This window comes from Molothrus aeneus, chromosome 3, assembly GCF_037042795.1.
Source record: "Molothrus aeneus isolate 106 chromosome 3, BPBGC_Maene_1.0, whole genome shotgun sequence".
NCBI lineage: Eukaryota > Metazoa > Chordata > Aves > Passeriformes > Icteridae > Molothrus > Molothrus aeneus.
The window spans coordinates 97,604,684-97,625,752 of NC_089648.1; the positions used below are offsets into that span (position 1 = coordinate 97,604,684).

Here is a 21,069-nt window from a genome sequence, read left to right on the forward strand (position 1 = left end):
GTATCTGCAAATTGAAAATAAAGCAGCTTCTGATTTTCCCACAGCATAGATGTAATTTATAAACATATGAAGATTCAAGGACAGATTGAATCAGCATTATAATTAAAATGAAAGAAAAAAATCAGTATTTTCCTGATAGACATGTGTTAAGCTAAATTATACAACATAGGAACAATTGCTTTACTCTCTCAATGAAAAAAAACCAGTCTAGTTCATTATTGTCCCTCCTAAAACAAGCACATTTTAAGGGCAGTTGTAAAAATGTTACTGTTAAATTAAAACACAAATGCATTTTGGCGACTAAACAATAAATTGATATATTGATTTAATAACATTCAGTATTTTAGGTCCTTGGAGATGTATCTTTTTAGTATTACAACATAAAAAGAATAAATAACCGTATCTATTACCAATGGCTTATTCCATTAAACTCTTTGGGGGAAAAAAAAAATCCAATAGGTAAAGAAAAACTCTTTATATATGTGGCAGGTTGACCCAGGCTAGATGCCAGGTGCTCATTGAAACCATTCCATCAGTGCCCTCTGCAACTGAACAGGGGAGAGAAAATTGCTTATAAGTTGATATAAGGATAGGGACAGATCACTTAATGATTACTATCACATGCAGAAGAGATTTCACTTATGGAAAATAGTTGAATTTATTCCTAACAAAATCAGAGCAGGATAATTAGAAGGAAAACAAAAGCACCTTCCAGCCTTCTGTTCTCCTTCCTGGCTTTAATGTTATTCCCATTTTTTACCTCCTCCTCCCTGCAGCGGTGCAGGGATATGAGGAATGGGAGTTATGGTCAGTTCATCACACTTCAGCTTTGCCCCCACTTCCTCCTCAGGGAGAGGAGTCCTTCCCCTTCCACAGTAGGTTCCTTCCCATGGGAGACAGTCCTCCACAAACTTTTCCAGTGTGAGCCCTTCACAAGGGCTATAGTTCTTCCTGATCTGTTACAGTGTGGGTCTCTTCCACAGAATGCAATCCTTCAAGAACAGGCTGATCCATCATGTGTCTCCCATAGGGTTACAACCTTCTTTTGGGCATCTACCTGCTCTCATGTAGATCTCCTCCAAGGGCTGCAGGTGGATCTCTGCATCCCCATAGCCCTCCATGGGCTGCAGGGGCACAGCTGCCTCACCATGGGCTGCACCAGGGGCTGCAGGGGAATCTCAGCTCTGGCACCTGGAGCACCTCCTGCCCCTCCTTCTGCACTGACCTTGGTGTCTGCAGAGCTGTTCCTCTCATGTATTCTCTCTCTGCTCGCTCTTCTCTGGCTGCACTTCTGTGAAATAAGCGTTTTCCTTCTTCTTAATCTGTTACCCCAAGGCTCTACCACCATCATTGAGGGGCTTGACCTCGGCCAGCAGTATGTCCATCCTGGAGCTGGCTGGCATCTGTCAGGCATGGGAGCAGCTTCTGGCAGCTTTTCAGAGAAAACAGCTCAATAGCACTCCCTCCACTACCAGAACTTGACCATAAAACCCAACACAGCATATTTGTAATTCCTATCTTCAGGTATGTGAAAATGGAGGTAGTTGCTTCTACGATGAAGAAAATCAGAGATCTCACTGTATCTGTGCCCTTGGATGGACTGGAAACACATGCCTTGAGAATATTAATGACTGTGAGATAAACCAGTGCCAACATGGAGCCACATGTGAAGATGGAATTAATAAATACAGGTACTAAAATGTTGCTATCTGTGCAAGCCTTCATAAATTGTTTTATGCCATATGAAGATATTTTGACTTTCAGAAAGAATTACAAAAGGTGTTGTTGGTGCACTAATATAATTTTCATGTTAAAAAATGCCATGGAATACAAATTTCCATAAAGAATGCACATAAAGGTGCATTCGGTAAAACTGTGTATTCTGAAGCGTTGTAGGAAGGAATCACAAATATTCCTCTTTGCTGGTCAAAGAAGTTAAACCAGCTATGCAGAATCTCACATGAACAAATAATCTAATTTTTTTAAGTGGCAAACACTTTTTGAGCCTGGACTCTGTCACAAAGTGTCTTACAAAAATTTGAATGATAATTTATTATCATTTCAGTTATTAAAAGAAACATAAATTATGTGTTCTCCTTAGTGAACTGTAACATGCTGAAGTTATTTAAAATGAGATTTTATAAAATATGTTGAAAAAATAAATAGGAAAGGTTTTCTTCAACAAACAGAATTCAACTATCTGACTTGAATTATTTATTTTTCCTCTACAAAATCCAGAATAAATAAAACTTCTCCATAATATCTGTAAATGTATTTTGAAAGACATTATTCTATGCTGTGCCATGCTCTATTTAGAAGCACTGTAATTAGTATGCTTTAATGTTTCTACTTAGAAAAGATTGCAATTGTGCACAAGATAGAAATAGAAGCAATTAAATATGTCTTCAATTTCAGTTCTGTTTTCAAAGTATCTTTTGTAAAATTAACTGAAATCACTAAACAGGCACACAAATGGTGAAAAATGATTGATTCTCAGTATATCAGAGTTAAAGGAGTTTTTGTCAAAGAATCCTTACAAAGTAAACATCCTTCCTTTTTCCACTTTGCAGGCAACTCTTGTATCAAATTATACTGGACCATATATTGCACCTTATTTAACTGTTAAATCTGTGGCTTTCTTTTCTTTATCAGGAAAAGAATTCTGATAGAAGTACAAAGCTATGTTTATGTTACAAAATCCGCTAGCATTTACTGAGAAATTAGTAGTTCTGAAGACATCTGGTAATAAAGAACTTTTGATTTTACTTGTTAATCCAGACTCAGTTTACTCACAGCAAGCACTTAATTCTTACTTTTTCAGTCATTGAAAGACAAATTATATTGACGGATCAGTCTGTTTATCTAAGGAACGGAAAAATACACCATTAAGATCTGAATCTCAGACAGTCAGTTTTCTTAGCAGAGAACTTGACCCCAAAAAAACACAACTGGCTATTTTGTCACGACAAAGTGTAACATGTTTACTCTATAATATCTGCTCTGTTGAGAGAGCGTGGTTGCTTCTCAATGACAGTGAAGCATTTTTTAAAATACCTAAATTATGCCTGCCCTAAAAAGAATGATATTTGCCAAGTTATTGTTAGCAAATGAGACAAAACCAATTTCTCCTTTCCAATACATGATTAAAAAACAAAATACAAGAGAAAATGCTGCATGTAAGTGCCCACACCTTTTCTGAAGAGTTTAATTGCATTTCTGTCCTAAAATGAGTATATTTTTTAATCAAAGTATTTATCAGAAGCTGTATTTGATGCAAATTAGTTTCAGGAAGACATAAGAGAACTGTCAGCAGAATATATGGAGAATCAAATTTATAAGTGCCATTAAGAACTCTACAGAGATCCATTTTTATAACTATTACAGCCATTCAAAATCTCTCCTAATGAGTGCAGAAGATAAAGATATGCCAAAATTTTATATATATTAGATTTTATTTACATAAAATTACTATAAAACTCTAGACCTTTCTCCTAGTTAAGAAATCTTAAATTTTAGATTATTAAATTTTGGTCATAATGTATTTTTCTAGTGGTAGCTTGATATATAAAGCTTACACTAGGAAATCATAGAAAATACCCACCTTTGATTCAGGAGCATCCCCCTCCTGTAAGATCTTATTTTGCAAGCCATCATTTTTTTATTTTTCCAGATGGGAAATAAGCTGTCAACTGAAGGAAATGTTTCTAGCTTTTTGTCTCCTTACCATGGCATGTTCTTTTTCTTTTCCCATTTTGAAAAACTGTTCCAGACTGTAGTGTCACCTAGAGGTATATTTATCTATATGCAAAGTATTTCCTTTGAGTTCAGATTGGGGAATTGCTCTAAATGAAGGAGGGGGAGTTTTAAACTTTCATACAGTGTAATTCTCAGCAAGGCTGCATACTAAGATCCTCATAATTACAGTAAGTCTTAAGAGTTTTACTCCTTTGGTTTAGTGAGCCTTTTCTTACAACTAAAGTGGCCCCAATCACAGTGACACAAAACCTGTAATTAATTCAAATTAATTGTTGCACTGCCAGCTGGGTCTGTGCTGTTTGCGATACCATGAAGTAAGTCAATCAGCATGTGTTTAAAATGATAACTTCAAAGAATTGCTGCTCTTGCCACTGGGTTGATGGTGCAGCTGTCAATATGAATCTGGCAGATACCATGCAATAGAGTAATTGCATCCACATGCCAAAAGAATCTCTTGACCTTTGGTTACATATATGTGAGAGAAAAAACAACAGATAAGATTCATTACCTCAGTAAACAGAAAATGTTTCTAGATTACAAAGAAAAGAATAATAATTTTTCTCTTCTAAAGAACCTGCATTGTTTGATTGTGTTCTGCATAGGAGAAGAGAGAGAACTGATTTAATATGCCTCAATGAGAAGCAGTTAATGAATAATTAAAATGAGAGAGATCTTTGAGGAGTATAACCTCCTGTTTTGAAATCCAAGCAGAAATTTATTACTCTGATTTTCTCACCCTTGTAAATTTTTTCTTATCAATTTTGGACAACCAAGATCCTAACTGAAATAAGACAATAACAGTAGATACTTTACTATTGTCTATTCAGTGGAAAGGAACAACAGAGTGAAAACACCCAATTTAAAACTCGGTGTAGTTTCCATTACCTGTCCTGTTTCCCATTTCTTCAGTCCAGCGTGTTCAGATGAAGTGTTACATTTATCACAACCCAGAAAAGTCCAGCAAGAAGGACTGAGAATGTTGAAACTATATTGCAGTATTTACCACTGTTTAAAAAGTAATGATGAACTAATATATTTCAAAAATGTATTTTAGTCAATAACTATAGCTCTGACATCAACATTTCATTAGTTTTTATGCAGGAAAATGTCTCATTAAGAAATTAAGTTTGGTGTATGGTAAAACTTGAATTGCCAATACATTCTTCAGTGTTCAGTATTCAAATTTCAGTGCACACAATTAAATAATTAACTAATCTCCATAAAAAAGAGTAAAGTGATACATTGTAGAGTAAAATGCTTTAGAATATGAAACACTTTTTTGCATGATGCCAGCAAGATTGTGAAAAGTAAATATAATTTAGGTAATTGCTGAGAATCACAAAATTTAAAGTTCCTATTATTTTATTCATCCTTGACTTTTTCCATTTTTCTCCAGCTGGGTAAATGAAGCTGTTTGATTAGAATATTTTTTTAATCTAATTTTCTTTTTACAAGTTTATTCATACTATACTATATATACAATTTGACTGGAGGACCTAGTTGACAGTGCCATATAAAGTTAGTACTGTGATATACACAGTTTTCTGCAGCAATAATAGGCTTCTTCCACTAGAGAAAGAGGATAAATACTTTTCCTCACTTGTACAACTCCAGAAGATGGGTGAATATATGTCACAAATTCTTAGGGAATACCTATGCAATGAGTTATACAACAGCTTTTCTGTAGAGAATATAGATGCACATAAAAAGTCAAAGTGAAACTAAATAACCTTTTCAACCACTTATGTGTGTGCAGTTCACATTTCAATGGCAAAAAGGGATAATTAATACTGAATAATTGCAGCTAATACACTTGGACAAATACTAATAAACATATATATATATATATATATATATGTATATATATAAAAGAATGATAAATATTAAGAAAATAAAGTAGAGGGATTCCAGGCTTCAGTGCTCCTATATGCCTCTTGTATCAATACAGAAAATAGCAAGGTCATCTCCCAGCACAGGTTACCATAGACATGTCTTCAGTCTGGTCTTTCGCTTTTTGCAGTCATTTTAAAGATTCATTCAATGTACATGATTATTTACTCAATAACGCAAGTCACACTACATCTTTAGTGCAGGCAGCCTGTGGTGATAGCTTGACAGCTTCACTGCCTGGACAAACCAGCACCAGCCAATTTGCCCACATATCTGCTGTTTGAGACCTTTAGTGATAAAAAGTTGGTAGAAATGCATTGCATCTCTGCCATAACCATTCTCATTTTAGCAACACATTCCTTCCTAGACTAAATTCCATGCCTGTCTTAGCATCTCCACTAAACATTTATTTCACAAGTATATCAAATTACCTTGTGACATTAACAATGTTCAGGCTCTGGAGTAGTAACATACAATCATCTGCAGCATGATATATGTGGGAGCACAGTGATCCTCAAATGACTTGTGTTTGCTACTCACTACTAAAATCCATGTTTGCAGCAAAAGCACTGAGGTATTTGTTTTCTCTTTAAGTAACTCTTACCCTCAAAATCTTGCTGTGGATGAAAGGACATATGTGAAGCTAAGAAAGTATTGTTATTCCCATTAATAATAACACAAAACTTTTTTATATGCTGTTCTCTGGTGCCATGCTTCTGCTTTCACTCTTCTCCATTCTGTAAGGCTGACATTTTAGTTCCCCTTAAGAAAGAAGCTGGAGACGTGTCATTAGCATTTCCTGGTCTCTGCTGGGAGATCTCACACACACACACCCACACCCCCCAGACAGGCCATCCCAGAGCTGAAGCTGGAGCAGGAGAGGGAGGAGTTACTGACTCCTGCACAAGGAATGACACCCAGACAGACCATGGAGAGACTGAGCCTCTCTGCTGAGGTCATCCCTCTGATAAGGACAAAATGCAAGTTCCCTGAGCTAGAAATATACTTACAAATGGAAATTCTGGTATTGTATATATCTGTATACAATTTTTTTCTTTTATTTATCATAGAGAAATATTCATGCTTTAAAGCAAATAAGACTGAAAATCAATCCATGTCTCAAAACTTCTGATATCATGCTCAGTATTTTAGTACTGCTGAAGATAATAAAAAGAAATTGAATTGTAATAAAAATATAGTAGTAGTAGTAATAGTAGTAATGATAATAATAATGATAATAATAATAACAACAACAACACAGCACTTAAGTACACTGTTGTAGGAGATGACCTGTACTAAATTAAAAGACATCTAGGTATAATTTTGCTAGGAAAAACAAAGTGCATTTCATTCTTAGCTGTTATTGATTTCTTCAGACACCAAAGCACTGAAAAATATATTGACATCTGAAAAATTCATGACATCATTGCTTGTAGTATGGAATCAGAAGTATGAAACCTAAACGAGAAGATTCTACATCACATCTGTTTCTGTGTAGCTCTTCTGTGGTCTCTGAAGATAAGCTATACAACTAGTAATAGTCAGGAAAGGACAGAAAATTCTTCATCCTCAAGTTTTTCTTAAGGAGAGCTCTAAGTTAAATTTTCCGTTCAATGCTAATGATAATAGCCATATTTTCAAAGAATGATCGAATAGTTACATTTTTACAGTGCACACACTAATTGTTACCGTAAAAAAAAAAAGACAATAAAGTGATTAACTGCACCAGAAAGATTAATATGTCTGGTTGTTTACCATATTATTGGAGATAGATTCAGAAAATGTGCAACTAAAGGTAGCTAAAAGCACACCTGCTTTTAATGTTTATGCATAATGAAATTTTATGCAAGTCAAAATTTATATTTAGTTATAAATATAATTGTCTAACACCATCTGCAGCCAAGCCCAATGCAGTCACTCACTCACTCCTGCACCAGCAGGATGGAGAAGAGAATTGGAAGGGTAAAAGTTAGAAAACTCATGGGTTGAGAATAAGACAGTTTAATTGGAAATGCAAAAGCCATGCACACAAGCAAAGCAAAACAAGGAATGAATTCACTGCTTCCCATGGGCATGCAGGTGTTCAGCCATCTCTTGGAGGGTAGGGGCTCATCACACATAACATCTACTTCAGAAGACAAATGCCATGAGTCAAAATGTCCCTCACTTTTTCCTCCTTCCCTGTACTTGATATACTGAGCATGATGTCCCATGGTCAGGAATATCCCTTAGGTCAGTTTGTGTCACCTGTCCAGGCTATGTCTCCTCCCAACCTCCCATGCAGCCCCAACTTCCTCACCAGTGTGGAAGTGCAAAAAGTAGAAAAGGCCTTGGCTCTGTGTCAGCCCTGCTCAGCAATAATGAAAACATCTCTATATTAACAACTCTGTTTCCAGCATAAATCCAAAACAGTGTATTAAGTCCAAGAGAATATGAGTACTAGCCACTGTGAAGATTAACTCTACACCATCCAAAATCAGCACAGTAAAATTGGTATGATATTTTTGTGTACTGCATTCCCTTAAAAATGAGAAACAGAATCAACTTGTGTGAGAAGCTCTCAAGAGAAGGTAGAGATTTCTCATGTACTAAATGACTGAGGCTGGAAGACAGAATACAACAGATATTTATACTTGAGTCATTACTGCAGTAGCAATGGATCTGTAGAGCAAAAATGGTAGTGATGAAGGACTCATAACCACACTGAATGAGTAATGGAGGGCTTACTTCAAGCAAGCTCTATTTTGGTCCATGGACTAAAAGCCCATCAGCAGTTGGTGTCCATTAGCTGTACTCCAAGGCACACAGCTCCTGATTTAGTTTCCATATGTCTACCATAAAAAATGCAGGCACTGTAAACAAGGACAGAAGCAAAGAGCTACATGGGCATTCACTTGTGTTAAAAATAAAGGAGAAAATACTCTTTCTGCCAGATGGATCAGTAGAGAAAATTACTATAATCAAGGCTTCTTTAACTTGCTAGTTCTTTCCATCTTCTGGATGTATTATAGTAAAATTACCTCATGTGTGAGGACACCTCTGGACAGGGGAGGGGAGGGGAGACTCAATCTAAGAATATATTGCCAAGTACAAGGGATTTTCTAATTTTATGAGATGGGGGTCAGCTATGAGATAATTCAGATTTGTTTTCATTCATACAGAAAAAGAAAACAAAAAGGTAGAAAGGGTAGCCATGAAAAAGTCATCTCCAGCCTTACATGATTTAGACGTCTGTCTAAATTTTGGAAAAAAATACTCTGAAAAATTTCTATAAAAATATACTGAAAAATATCTATAGCATTTTATAGATACTTTTTCTTTTGTTAGACAGAAATTATAACTTTTGTTGCCAAGAATAAAGCACTTTTGTACTGATTTTATATCCAAATAGGTTGTAATATTTCTTATTCCTAGAGATACTGTAGCAGCTAACAATTTTTTTCATAAAAAACAATTAAAATGCATAATACTCATATTTATAAGAGTTTTATCTTTCAGTATTTTCATTTGAAGCTTAATATGAATATAGCTCCTAGTTTTTCCAATGTAAATAGCTAAGATTTTAATTTAATTATTGCTAGCAGTGCATGTGAAATGAAGTTACTTAGTGACTAATTAAAGGTAAGGAAAGAAGATGGAAAAAAAAATTGTGATTCATTTGTGGGTAATTTAAAGGCAGAGTATTGTTAATGTTATTAGTGATAATTGACCTATATATTCCAGGCTAGTGATTTAGCTGGATTTTTCCCCTCTCCTCTCCTCTCATTTCAATAACAGGTGCATATGTCCCCTTGGTTACACTGGCACATTTTGTGAACTTGATATAGACAACTGCATTGGAAACCAGTGCTCTCAATATGGATTCTGCCAGGACCACTTGCATAATTACAGCTGTTCCTGTGTGCCTGGATATGAAGGACTCTTCTGTGAAGTTGAAGTTAATGAATGCTCAAGTTCACCTTGCAAAAATGGAGCTACTTGTACAGATTTAAGTGGCCACTTTTCTTGTCATTGTGCTCCTGGGTTCACAGGTAAGTTTTGTTCTTTTGAAGTGCCTTGTATTATAGATGTGTTTGTCCCACTCTATGTAAGCAATGTTTATGTGACTGTTTAATTACAATTATATATAAATATTCATACATTTCTGATTGTATGTTTGACTAGAGCTTTAACTTAATTAGCATTGAAATTCTTATGTTGTCCCTCCTAACAGTTCCCCATCTGACCTTATCTCCACTAAATGCACAATTCTGAGTATTAGCTTTGATTCTGTTGGGAAAAAAAAATCAATGAAGTTCCAAAATACAATTTTAATTGCATTTTTTAAATTTCACAGTTATGCAGTCTTAGATGTTATGGCTTCGGTCATACACAGGCTGAAAACAACAAATGTTTTGGTACAGAACAGGAAAATGTGAGCTTGAGGAGGAATGAGATCAGCAGTACCATCTCTTTGCATGTACAGAATATAATCAGCTATATTTGACTGAGTTGTTCAGACTCCCCTTCTATAAACTGGAGGGAGATAGGGCATCTGTCTGTCCTGGCCATCTTTTTTAGGAAGAGGTGGGCTTTATATTTCTGCATTGCATTAGATAAGTCCTACACAATGTGATGCTATGATTTCTTTTTGTACTAATTTCTGTTTTGCATGAATAATAGTAATATTCAGACTAAATGTGGGAGACAGAAAATAATTTTGAATACAGTAATACCAAAGAGTTGCATTTCCAGCCTTTAGTCTATATAATCAAGAACAGGCAATTAATGCTCCAAATACTTCTCTATCGACAATCTGTGGTATCACTAACAAAGGCAAAAATAAATAGCATAGTATGGTGTCATTTGTACTAACTAGACATTAACTTACAGCTTCTTCTTTCAAGCTGCTGAAGGCTTTTGCTTTAGTCCAGAGAGTGTGTGTAGTACTAGATTTTTAAATCCTATTTAAACCACTGAATACTAAGTATTAATAATTTCAATACTATTTTTTTCATTATATGAAAAAATTCATTATATTCATTATATTTTCATTATATTATATTCTGGCTAGCTACATATGTCACAGACATCTTTTCAGTAAAATCCTTTCATTAGGATTTTTCCTGCTGAGAAGCTGAGAAGCTACAGCAACAAAATGTAAACAATGGTTATCTGCTGCTGTGGAATGCATCAGGTGGATTTTTGATTGGCCCATCTTGAATGTTTACAATTAATGGCCAACCACAGACCAGTTAGCTTGGACTCTCTGTCCGAGCCACAGATCTTTGTTATTCATTCCATTCTATTCTTAGCTAGCCTTCTGAGTGGAAACCTTTCCTTCTATTCTTTTTAATATAGTTATAATGCAATATATATATATCATAAAGCAATAAATCAAGCCTTCTGAACATGGATTTAACATTCTCATCTCTTCCCTCACCTGAAGACCCCTGTGACCACTGCCACATACATATACTTTTAACATTTAAGCACTAACACTTTTAATGTCAAATATGTTTATGTTCATTTATATATTTCATTTACATATATTCATTTACACGTTTATGTACATGATGTACACTTGCAGATTTTTGTCCTCAATTTTAGTTGATTATATAATCTCTTGGTCATTTTCTTGCACATTTAATAAAAGATGTTACTTCCTGTTCATGCTTATTTATTAATAATTGTGCAATAAACCAGAGAATTGTCCCTGAAGTGACTTAAATTCCATTATGATAGCAGAACTGTATGTCTGAACAGAAGTGAAGAACACAGTACTTGGCTCACCTGTGCAAAATCTGACACAATGTATTTCCATCTTGCTGCTTAAACTTCAAGCCTTATTTTGTACTTTGCTGGACTTCATGGGGAACTTCAACCACTCTGATATCTTCTACAGGGACAATACTGTGAAGTGTAAGATCTGCTTGGAAGAGGCCCATAGGATAAAACCCTTGAGGGAAGTGCCTAAGAAAATCTATCATAACTTCTAAGCTCAAGAGCTATTTGTCTCAAAGAGCGGACAAAAATACCAGGAGGCCTGTATGGATGATCAAAGAACTCCTGGCCAAATTCAACCAAAAAAAAAAGTATACTGACAGAGGGTGGAAACAGGGTCAGGTAACCTGGCAGGAAATAGAGATACACTATCTGAGCATGCAGCAATAAGATTAGGAATGTCAAAGATTGAGTTGAATATGACATGAAATGTGAAAGACATCAAAAAGGGTTTCTATGAGTATGTAGGTGACAAAGGGAAGTGAAAGGAAAATGTTGTCCCATTTTTTAATGAGACTGGACATGGAAAAGTTTGAGGTCATAAATACTGCCTTTGTCTCAGTCTGTACTGGAAAAATTGTCCTTCAAAAATCCACCATCCTGGAGACCAGAGAAAAGGTCTGAAGCAAGTAAGGTACACCCTTGATGGGTGAGACAGTTGTCAGGAAATACTTGGGCAAGCTGGATATATGTATGCCCATGGGCCCTGTTGGGATGCACCCACAAATCATAGCATCATAGAATTTTATAGTCATTAAAGTTAAAAGTCCAAATGTTAAGATAGCACCACCATGTTCACTGCTCAACCATATCCCCATGTGCCCATCCACACACCTTATGAACAGTTCCAGGTGTGGCAATTTCAGCTCTCCCTTGGGCAACCTCTTCCAATGCATGACCACCCTTTTAGTGAAGACTTTTTTTCCTAATATCTCTTCTTAACTTCCCCTGGGACAACTTGCATCCATTTCCTCTCATCCTGTCACTTGTAATTTGGTAAAAGAGACTGATGCCCACCTTGTTACAACCTCCTTTCAAGCAGCTGAAGAGGGTAATACAGTACCCCTTTATTCTTCTTTTCTCCAGCCCAACAACCCCAGCTCCCTCAGCTGCTCCTCATATAACTTGTGGTCCAGAGCCCTCATCAGTTTTGTTGCCTTTCTTTAAATATGTAATTCTGTGAGAGCTGGCATATGTCATTGCAAAGTCACTGTCATTTAACATTAATAGATCATATTGATTAGCAGAAGCACCCAAAGAATGGAGGAAAGAAAATGTCACTTTTCAAGAAGGGCAAAAATGAAGTCCTGGAAAACTTCAAGCAGCTCACCATTTCCTTGATCCTTATTAAGGAAATGGAGCAGTTAATCCTGGAAATCATGAACACAAGAAAATTATCTGAAGTAATCAGCATGGTTTCACGAAGGGTTAGTCATGCTTGACCAACTTGATAAACTTCCAAAGTGAAATGACTGACTTGTAGATGAGGGGTGAGCAGTGTGTATTGTCTGCCTTGACATTAACAAAGCTTTCTGTGTGATCTTCCACAAGATCCTCATGAAAAAGCTGATGAAGTATAGGCTGGATGAGAGTGAGGTGAACTGAAAACTGGAGGAGTGGCCAAGCCCAGAGGAAATGTTTGTTATGGAGTCAACCTTTCCAGAAGTAACCAGTGGTATCTTCCAGGAGTCAATGGAGGATCATGTCCTTTTAAACTTCTATGAGGAAAGGCTGAGGAAGCTGAAACTCTTCAGAATGAAGAAGAAAGGCTCAGAGAGGGATCATATCAATGTATGTAAATACCTCAAGGGAGGATGTACAGAAGATGGAGCCAGGCTCTTTTCAGTAGTGCTCAGAACCAGAGACAATGGGCACAAAGGGAAACACAGATGCTGCTAGTATTATTCCTGAACATCAGGAAATACTTTATTACTGTGAGGGCGACTGAGCACTGCCACAGATTGAGTCTCCATTCTTGGAAATATTCAAAAGCCATCTGTACATGGTTCCATGAAACTGGCTCAGGGTGTTCCAGCTTGAACAGGGGGATTGAACAAAATGACCTTCAGAGGTCATTTCCAACCTCAACCATTCTGTAACTGTTACTGTGAGGACTTGCTTATATAAATGACATAATTATATATTGCTGGAAAACTTTTTAAAAGAATCTTTATTTTATCATGCAGCGAGATATTATATAATGGCATTTCCATAGAAGCAAATCTAAAGAGAAATGTCACAGTATTACCCATTGGGTGTAAGTCATTATCACATGTACTGAATATATTTTCTAAACCACAAACAATTAATAAAAGGCTGTTTAAGCTTATAAAAATGTTATCACCACCCTGGCAATTACATTTTCATAATCTCTGAGGGTTTATGATCTTGGGATATTTTCCCGTACAAAACAGATTTTAAGTTCAGTCATAACTCCATGTTATGAATCAGTGATTTGTATCTCTGTGTACAACTAAAAACCCCACATTTATTCTTATCTTGTTTTTGCATGTTTGTTATTTCTCTGTAATTTAGCTTTTTAACAAATCCAGATGTACTCCATTTTTCTTCATAAATAGTAAATTCACTTTTAGATTAAATATCAAAGTACCCTCCTCTGCCTGTAAGAAAACTTCACACATTTCAAACTTGGAAGTTTGCAGTATGATTTTAAAATTAAATTAATAACTTTTCAATCTTTTTTTAACGTTTGGTCATGTGGTGGCCCTCTATATTGCCATCTTCTGGTTCAGTCGGTCTAATGTAGCATAAGGCTTCAGAGAAATTCCCAGTTCACATTCAGATTAATTCCTAGTCTGTCCTTTCTCACATATCTTTGTGTTAACTATATCTTGATACATCAATGTTCAGCATCAAATAATTCCAGCTTTCATGATTACTAGTATGTCTAATAAATAGCACTCTCTTTACTTCTGGTTTAAAGGAAGCCCTTCTTGGAATTATTTGGAAAAAATTCCCCCCCCCCCCAAAAATTTATCTAAACATGTCCTTCATTAAAACTCTTCTGTTTAGATGCCCAAAAAAATGTGAAGGCATTAACTCTAAACAGATAGGCAATGATGCCTCGCTGGTTTCTCTTGAGGGTTTGCATCTATATAATATTGATTGTGGAGTTAAGATTTGGGAAATCTCTTCATTCTGAATATATACTGTACTCCACATAACAAAATACAGTCTGTCATTGCTTCACCTGTGTGTAATTAATAAATAACAGTATTAAAACTCATTATTAATGTAGGCCTCACAGTGACTTTTTGAGTTTGACATTCATATATTCTACATTCTCTTGATCATTCTTCTTTCTGTCCAAGAAGAGAAACATGGCATGTGGGCTTTCTAAAATCATTCTATGACTTTAAATTTCTGGGCTTTGATTTTCTTTTTTATTTCACAAATACACAGGAGAAGTCCATGTGATATCTGCAGTCTGAAGAAATATTGTGTTTGTATTTTCAGTACATTATTAATTGGTTTTGCATTTGTTGGATGTTTTAAAATAATTTCCCCCTTCTGTAAAAGGTGTGGATGCTGCCATGTAAAACAAATCTTGAAGGAAAGTACTTGAAGTTATGTGAAAGCCAATCCTTTTTTACACAAGTTTAAGGCTGAATCCCTCATACAAATCAAGTCTAGAACAGGTGATGGACACCCTAACACATTATGAAGATTGAACCTGTTTACAGGGAGCAGCAAGATCAAGGCTGCTCCATGAGAGGAATCACAAACTAGAATCCAAGTTTACCCTCAGTGCAATGTTGCCATCACTAAGAAAAGAACAGTTCTGCAGCATCTACAGAGAGAAGTCAGAACCAGTGTCTGGTTACAGGGTCCCTGACAAGCCCCAGACAGCACAAGCAATGTATCAAATCCAGGATCCAGCTAGGAAAGCAAGTTAGAAGCAGTAGGAGACAGAACCAGAGACAAATCTGTAATATACATACAAGGGATCCATCAAAAAATAAAAAAAAACTAAAAAAACCCTTTCAAGATCACTCTTGAGACAGGGAGGGAAGCAGGATTGGAAATTAAAACATCTGCAGAGTAGTTCAGGGCAGATCAAAGTACCCACAGCTGAACTCATCAACAATGGGCAGGGTCTGTAGGAAGCACCTCGGTGGGGCTGCTGCAGACAATTTGGGTATGTTAGTGCTCTCAGGGCTCTGATAGCTGCTTTATAGGAATTGCCTGAAGTAGGGTCATCTGGAAAGCATGAAATCATTCATTTTGCTGACAAAGAAAGGCAATCAGGTTCATTTTTTTTCTCACATCCATTCTGCATTTGAAACACCTGCTTCAATTTCCATTCATACAGTTCATATCGTGATAGGACTAGACCATCCCAGAAGCACAGGTCGTATCTGCTCCCACAGTTCCACCCCATTCAAGGCTGGGCTGGGTTTCCAGCTCAGGGCGTTGGGTAGTACAACCTTTTCAGGGGCTCTGGCTGGCTTTTCTGCTACGGAAGATTGATTATTGCTGGCACAATGTGCCAGAGCAGACTGTCAAATGTACAGTGTAATCCCATGGACATAAATGAGCTGGGCTCAGGGCAGTTTACATTTGAAGAGTCACAGACTTTCTCTGAGTTAAAACTCTTTCATGGAAGCTAAGAGGATGGAGCGGTTTGACACATCATATAAATTTTCAATCTGTAATAGGCGTTCACAGAAAGGATTACTCTGTATGAGGTAAATAAAAATTAGATTTGTTTTGGATTTTTAACTATTACAATATTTTACACAGAAAAGACCTCAAAGTAAATTTAAAAATGAGCAAGTGTGTAGAACAACAAAGTTGAGAAAAGGAAATGTCTGACAAGTTCAGTAAAGCCTCACCTGGACCGTCTGTCTTTCTTTTTCATAACTGCATTTTCTGCAAAGTCAGCCAAAGCATTACTCAGTTTGATGCATCTCTTATCTAACAGAATAGCTTATATTGCTTAGCAAGCAACAAAATTTCACAATTCCTTATCAGGTACATGTCTGGAATGCTTTGCAATTATATACATTTTATAAAATGGTGGACAGTAAGACAGGGGTGTTGTGAAAACAATCCTCAAATACACTATTAGTATTTTGGCTACTTCTTGAATTTTAAAACACTTTTGTGTTTTGCTTTTTTTTTTTTTAATAGTACTTCATTAAGATTACATTAAACAAAATGTTAAATCATTTGCTTTTCATCTGATCTCAGAATAGAAAGATGAATTTTGTGTCTTTAATATCTCAAGTAAAGAGTTTTACTTAAAAAAAAATATTCTTACACATCCTTTCCTTCATTGTGGTCATTTTGTGTGCCTTTCCATGGTCAAACTTTATATTTCATTTTGCCTATAAAACAAAAGTTGGTATAAACAGTATTTAAAAGAAACTTCATATTTTGATCTTTTTGCATGTGTTTTGAGATTCTGACAGAAATGTTATAGTGGTGGTGGTGCTCAATAAGAGATACTTTAAATATAATGTGTATTACCTTAAGAAAAGAACCTCTCAAATTATTTCAGTTCTATTCTAACTTCTGAATGAATTTCGGATATTTATTCTAATCTCTCAATATTATATTAGAGAACAGTTTGAAATTGAAGCTATTTTGATATCAAAAAACCCCTCAATTTTGTGGATATTCTACAAAATCTTACAAAAATTTGATAAGTTCAGATAAAGTGCAAAGTTCATGTCTTCAAGTTAAGCAGAAAAAAGACATCCAAATTTTGAAAAGTTCAAACTTTCAATCTAGTGATCTTACGGAACTGCACTTCTGAATGTAAGGAATATTCAATGAGAGTTCATCCATTAGACTTATGAAACTTAATTTTTTTGTTGTCTTTCGTCTGTAGTTATATTTACCTGAGAACTTCAGAGTCCCTCCATTTGCTAAAATAGCATGATTGTTTTAAAGAGAGTAAGTGATATTAGTAGCACTGAGGATGATGAAACATCTTTGATAATTTTTTAGTATTCACTTTCTCAGCTCCCTATGTTCTTCTCAACACCTTTGTGCTCCTGCAGAATAACGTCTTATGTATCATTAATGTGCCAGTAGAAACTGTTGCTGTTAAAGATCAGGCAATGCAATTTGCAAGTGACAGATTTTCCTGTAATTATCTGTTATATATTTGAGAACACTGTAATTTTAAACAGCATAAAATATTCTATAGCATTAATAGAAATATAGTTGGCTCACAGTCATTTTTAACATTCTCTTTTTACTTCAGATTGGTAATATGATGCCTTTAAAATGTATAGGATCTCAGACCTAAAGCTATGATTTATTAAATAGCTAATTAAATATTATGTTTTACTAGTAATTATGTTTGGAATGTGTTGTATTAATTTTAACCTTAAAAGCATAAACCAAAAAAAAATTTTATATTAACATACTTTGATGCTGAAAGTAATTTGTAGCCAATTAACAATTTTTATCTGACTTTCAAAAAAGGTTCTTATCATACATTTCAAATGCGTAGTTGAGAGGAGCTGCATACTGAAAACAAAAAAGGCTTCTCTGTATCTGTCCAGCTTTTTTCATGTCTCAAATACTCAGAAAATATGGTCTCACAGTAGCTTCATAGATTCTTTGATTCTCTCTGAAATATGTTTAAATATTGCCCACATATTACCTTTGTACTCTGAGAAGATGAATTCCTAAATTCCCCCTTTCAAGTTATCTTAGATATCATCAGTATATCATGATGCTCTCATTCTATTATTTCCCCTCGAAACTGCATTTGCTTTAACCTTTAACAATTCAAGGAAGGTGAAAGAATCTGTTTCAAGTTTTTTCTAGTACATGTTTCAGCTTGCCCATGGCTTGTGGCCAGAAAATTTATTTCTGCAGGAAACTCTGTTTGTGGTATTTGTGCTACTCTCCACCTTCCTATCCAGAGGAACAGATGCCAATGCATTTTTATTTATCTCCCTCAAAAGAGATAAATAATAATCCCACCATAATCAGGGACCTGAACTGGAAAGAAAAAGGAATGCAAAATACCAGAATTAGATCAGCAAGGTTGCATATAGTGCCATTACCTTATCAGAACTTCAAAGAAAATTCTTTAAAAAATTGAAGAACTTAGAAATTAATTTATATGTTGGCCAGTCCTTCTGTAATGCTCACTGGTGCCATGACATATGTTAGAGAGCGTTCAGCAGCTGCTCTTAGCAGAAAGCTTTGTAGTTTACTGAGTTACCTGAACTCTGCCTGGATTTTGCTTTTTGTCCCCCTTTTCATACATATATCTTCAAATCTTATAGAAAATGCAGAGCATGTTTAGAGGCAGAAAAAAAACCTAGTAGGTGCCCTTTTATCACAAGCTTATGTGTGGAAGAGAATCTTGGTTCGTCATTTCTCGAAAGAAGACCATTTATACCTAGTAGATACAGATTTTGAGAGCCAAGAGTCCTGGTTCATATGTTCTATGAGAGGGCATGCAGGTGTGCTGCAGAGAAGAGACCAAATTATTTTCACCATGGAAAGAATTCAGAGGAATATCAGCATTTGGTTTCTTTTTATCTTCTGCTGTAAGATACACAGAAAGCCCAGCATGCTGTCCATACTGCTGACTTGTTATAATCACTGAACGTGATTCACCTCCATATTCCTATGGCTGGATATAGGGGGTAAACCCTGCCTGGACACCAGGCACCCACCAAATCCTCTCTGTCACTCCCCTCTGCAACTGGACAGGGGAGGGAAGATATAACAAAGGGTTCATGGGTTGAGACAAGGAGAGATCACTCACCAAATACCATCACAGGCAAAACAGACTAGAATTAGAGCTATTAATTGAATTTATAAAATCAGAGCAGGATAATGAGAAGTAAAATAAGACCTTTAAAATCACCTTCCCCCACCCATCCCTCCTGCCCACCTCTACCTCATCCCTGCCAACAACACAGAGAGACAGGGAATGGGGGTTATGGTCAGTTCATCATCTGTGGTTTCTCCTGCTGCTCAGGAAGAGGAGTCTTTTCCCTGCTCCATCATGGGATCCTTCCAACAGGAAATAGTTCTCCATGATTTTTTCCAACATGAGTCCATTGCACAGGAAATCGGTTCCACAAACTACTTCAACATGGGTCATTCTTCCATGGTGGGCAGTCCTTCAAGGACAGGCTGCTCCAGCGTGGTCCCCCACATGGCAACAAGTCATACCAGGAACCCTGCTCCTCCTCTGTCCACAGGTCTGCAGGTCCCTGCCAGGAACCTGTTCAAGCATGGACCTCTCACAGCTTCACAGCTTCCTTTCAGGCACCACCTGCTCTGGCATGGATCTCCTCCACGGGCTGCAGGGGCACAGCTGCCTCACCATGGGCTGCACCGCAGGCTGCAGGGGAATCTCAGCTCTTGTGCCCAGAGTACCTCCTGCCTCTCCTACGCTGACCCTGGTGTCTGCAGAGTTGTCCCCCTCACATATTCTCACTCAGCTGTTCTCTGGCTGCAGTTTCACCTGTGCAAGAACTTTTTTTCCTTCTTCTTAAATGTCTTATCATAGAGGTGTTACCACCATCTCTGATTGGCCCAGCCAGCTTTAGCCAGCAGCACGTCCATCTTGGATGTGGTTGGTGTTGGCTTTCTTGGACATGGAGGAAGCTTCTGGCACCTTCTCACAGAAGCCACCCCTGTGCTCCTCCTTCTACCAAAATCTGGCCACAAAAACCCAATACAATGGAAATAGCTTTTCCTGTTACACATCAAAGCAATCGCTTTTATAGATTACAAATCTACATTTCAATATACTTCCTAGATTTGCACTTAGTTATTTAATCCCCTTTTATCTGCATTTTGTCTCATTAAATGTTCTTTAGTGATTTGGTCTTACTCCTCCTTTGTCCAATATTACAGTACTGACCACTTGCTGTAGAACATAGGCTGAACTCTTCTATGACACATAAATGTCTGTAAATTAGTGTTGGTCTGATTTGCACAGTCAATGATACTTCACAATTCTGTTTCAAAGGTGTCAGAGAGCAAAATGAAAGAAAATTATTGACAAAACTGGACAAGAATTTCTTGAATGCTGTAGATTTGTATACGGAAAAAACAAAAGTGTTAGGATTATGTATAACCTCACTAAGAAAGCTTTCTATTTTCCTGATTGTAATGCTTCCAACTTTGCCTTTCAAAATGGACTGCCCTGTAACCAATGAAGCAGAAAAATTCATGACACACAGTGAATCTATCAGTAGTCCTGTGTACATGGTGTACCATGGCCAGTGGGGTCACCATGTAGACTGTGACAATCCCATTGACTTTTTCATTGCAAATGTATCTCTATGATTTCAACGTCAGCATAATTGTCCTTTTTTTATTTTTAATTGAAATTTTCAGGAGAAACATGTTCTGTTTGCATCAATGAGTGTGAAGACAGACCCTGTTGGAATGGAGGAACCCGTGAAGACAACATAAGTGGCTTCAAATGCAATTGCCCCTTTGGTAAGCATTTATCCCTTTTATATAATTCCTATGTTGGCACAATATGACACAGTACTTGCTACTCAACTGCTATAAAATCTTGTATAGTGCAAGCATTCTGCTTGCATTTTGAAATGTACAGAGTTAGTTTTTTAGACTAATAGAAAGATTTTTTTTTTCTAATTTGTCATAAGAAAATCTTATAAATTATAGATTACTTCGATA

At 36.3% G+C, this 21,069-nt stretch overlaps 1 protein-coding gene across 1 annotated transcript in view; it reads left to right on the top strand.

Annotated features, from left to right (window-relative positions):
• The window catches only part of EYS (eyes shut homolog), a 723,503-nt gene that overhangs the window by 106,162 nt on the left and 596,272 nt on the right, over positions 1–21,069 (top strand). Inside the window, 3 exon segments of the mRNA XM_066547467.1 lie at positions 1,525–1,691; positions 9,424–9,677; positions 20,761–20,865. Coding sequence (XP_066403564.1) covers positions 1,525–1,691; positions 9,424–9,677; positions 20,761–20,865 — 526 coding nt within the window.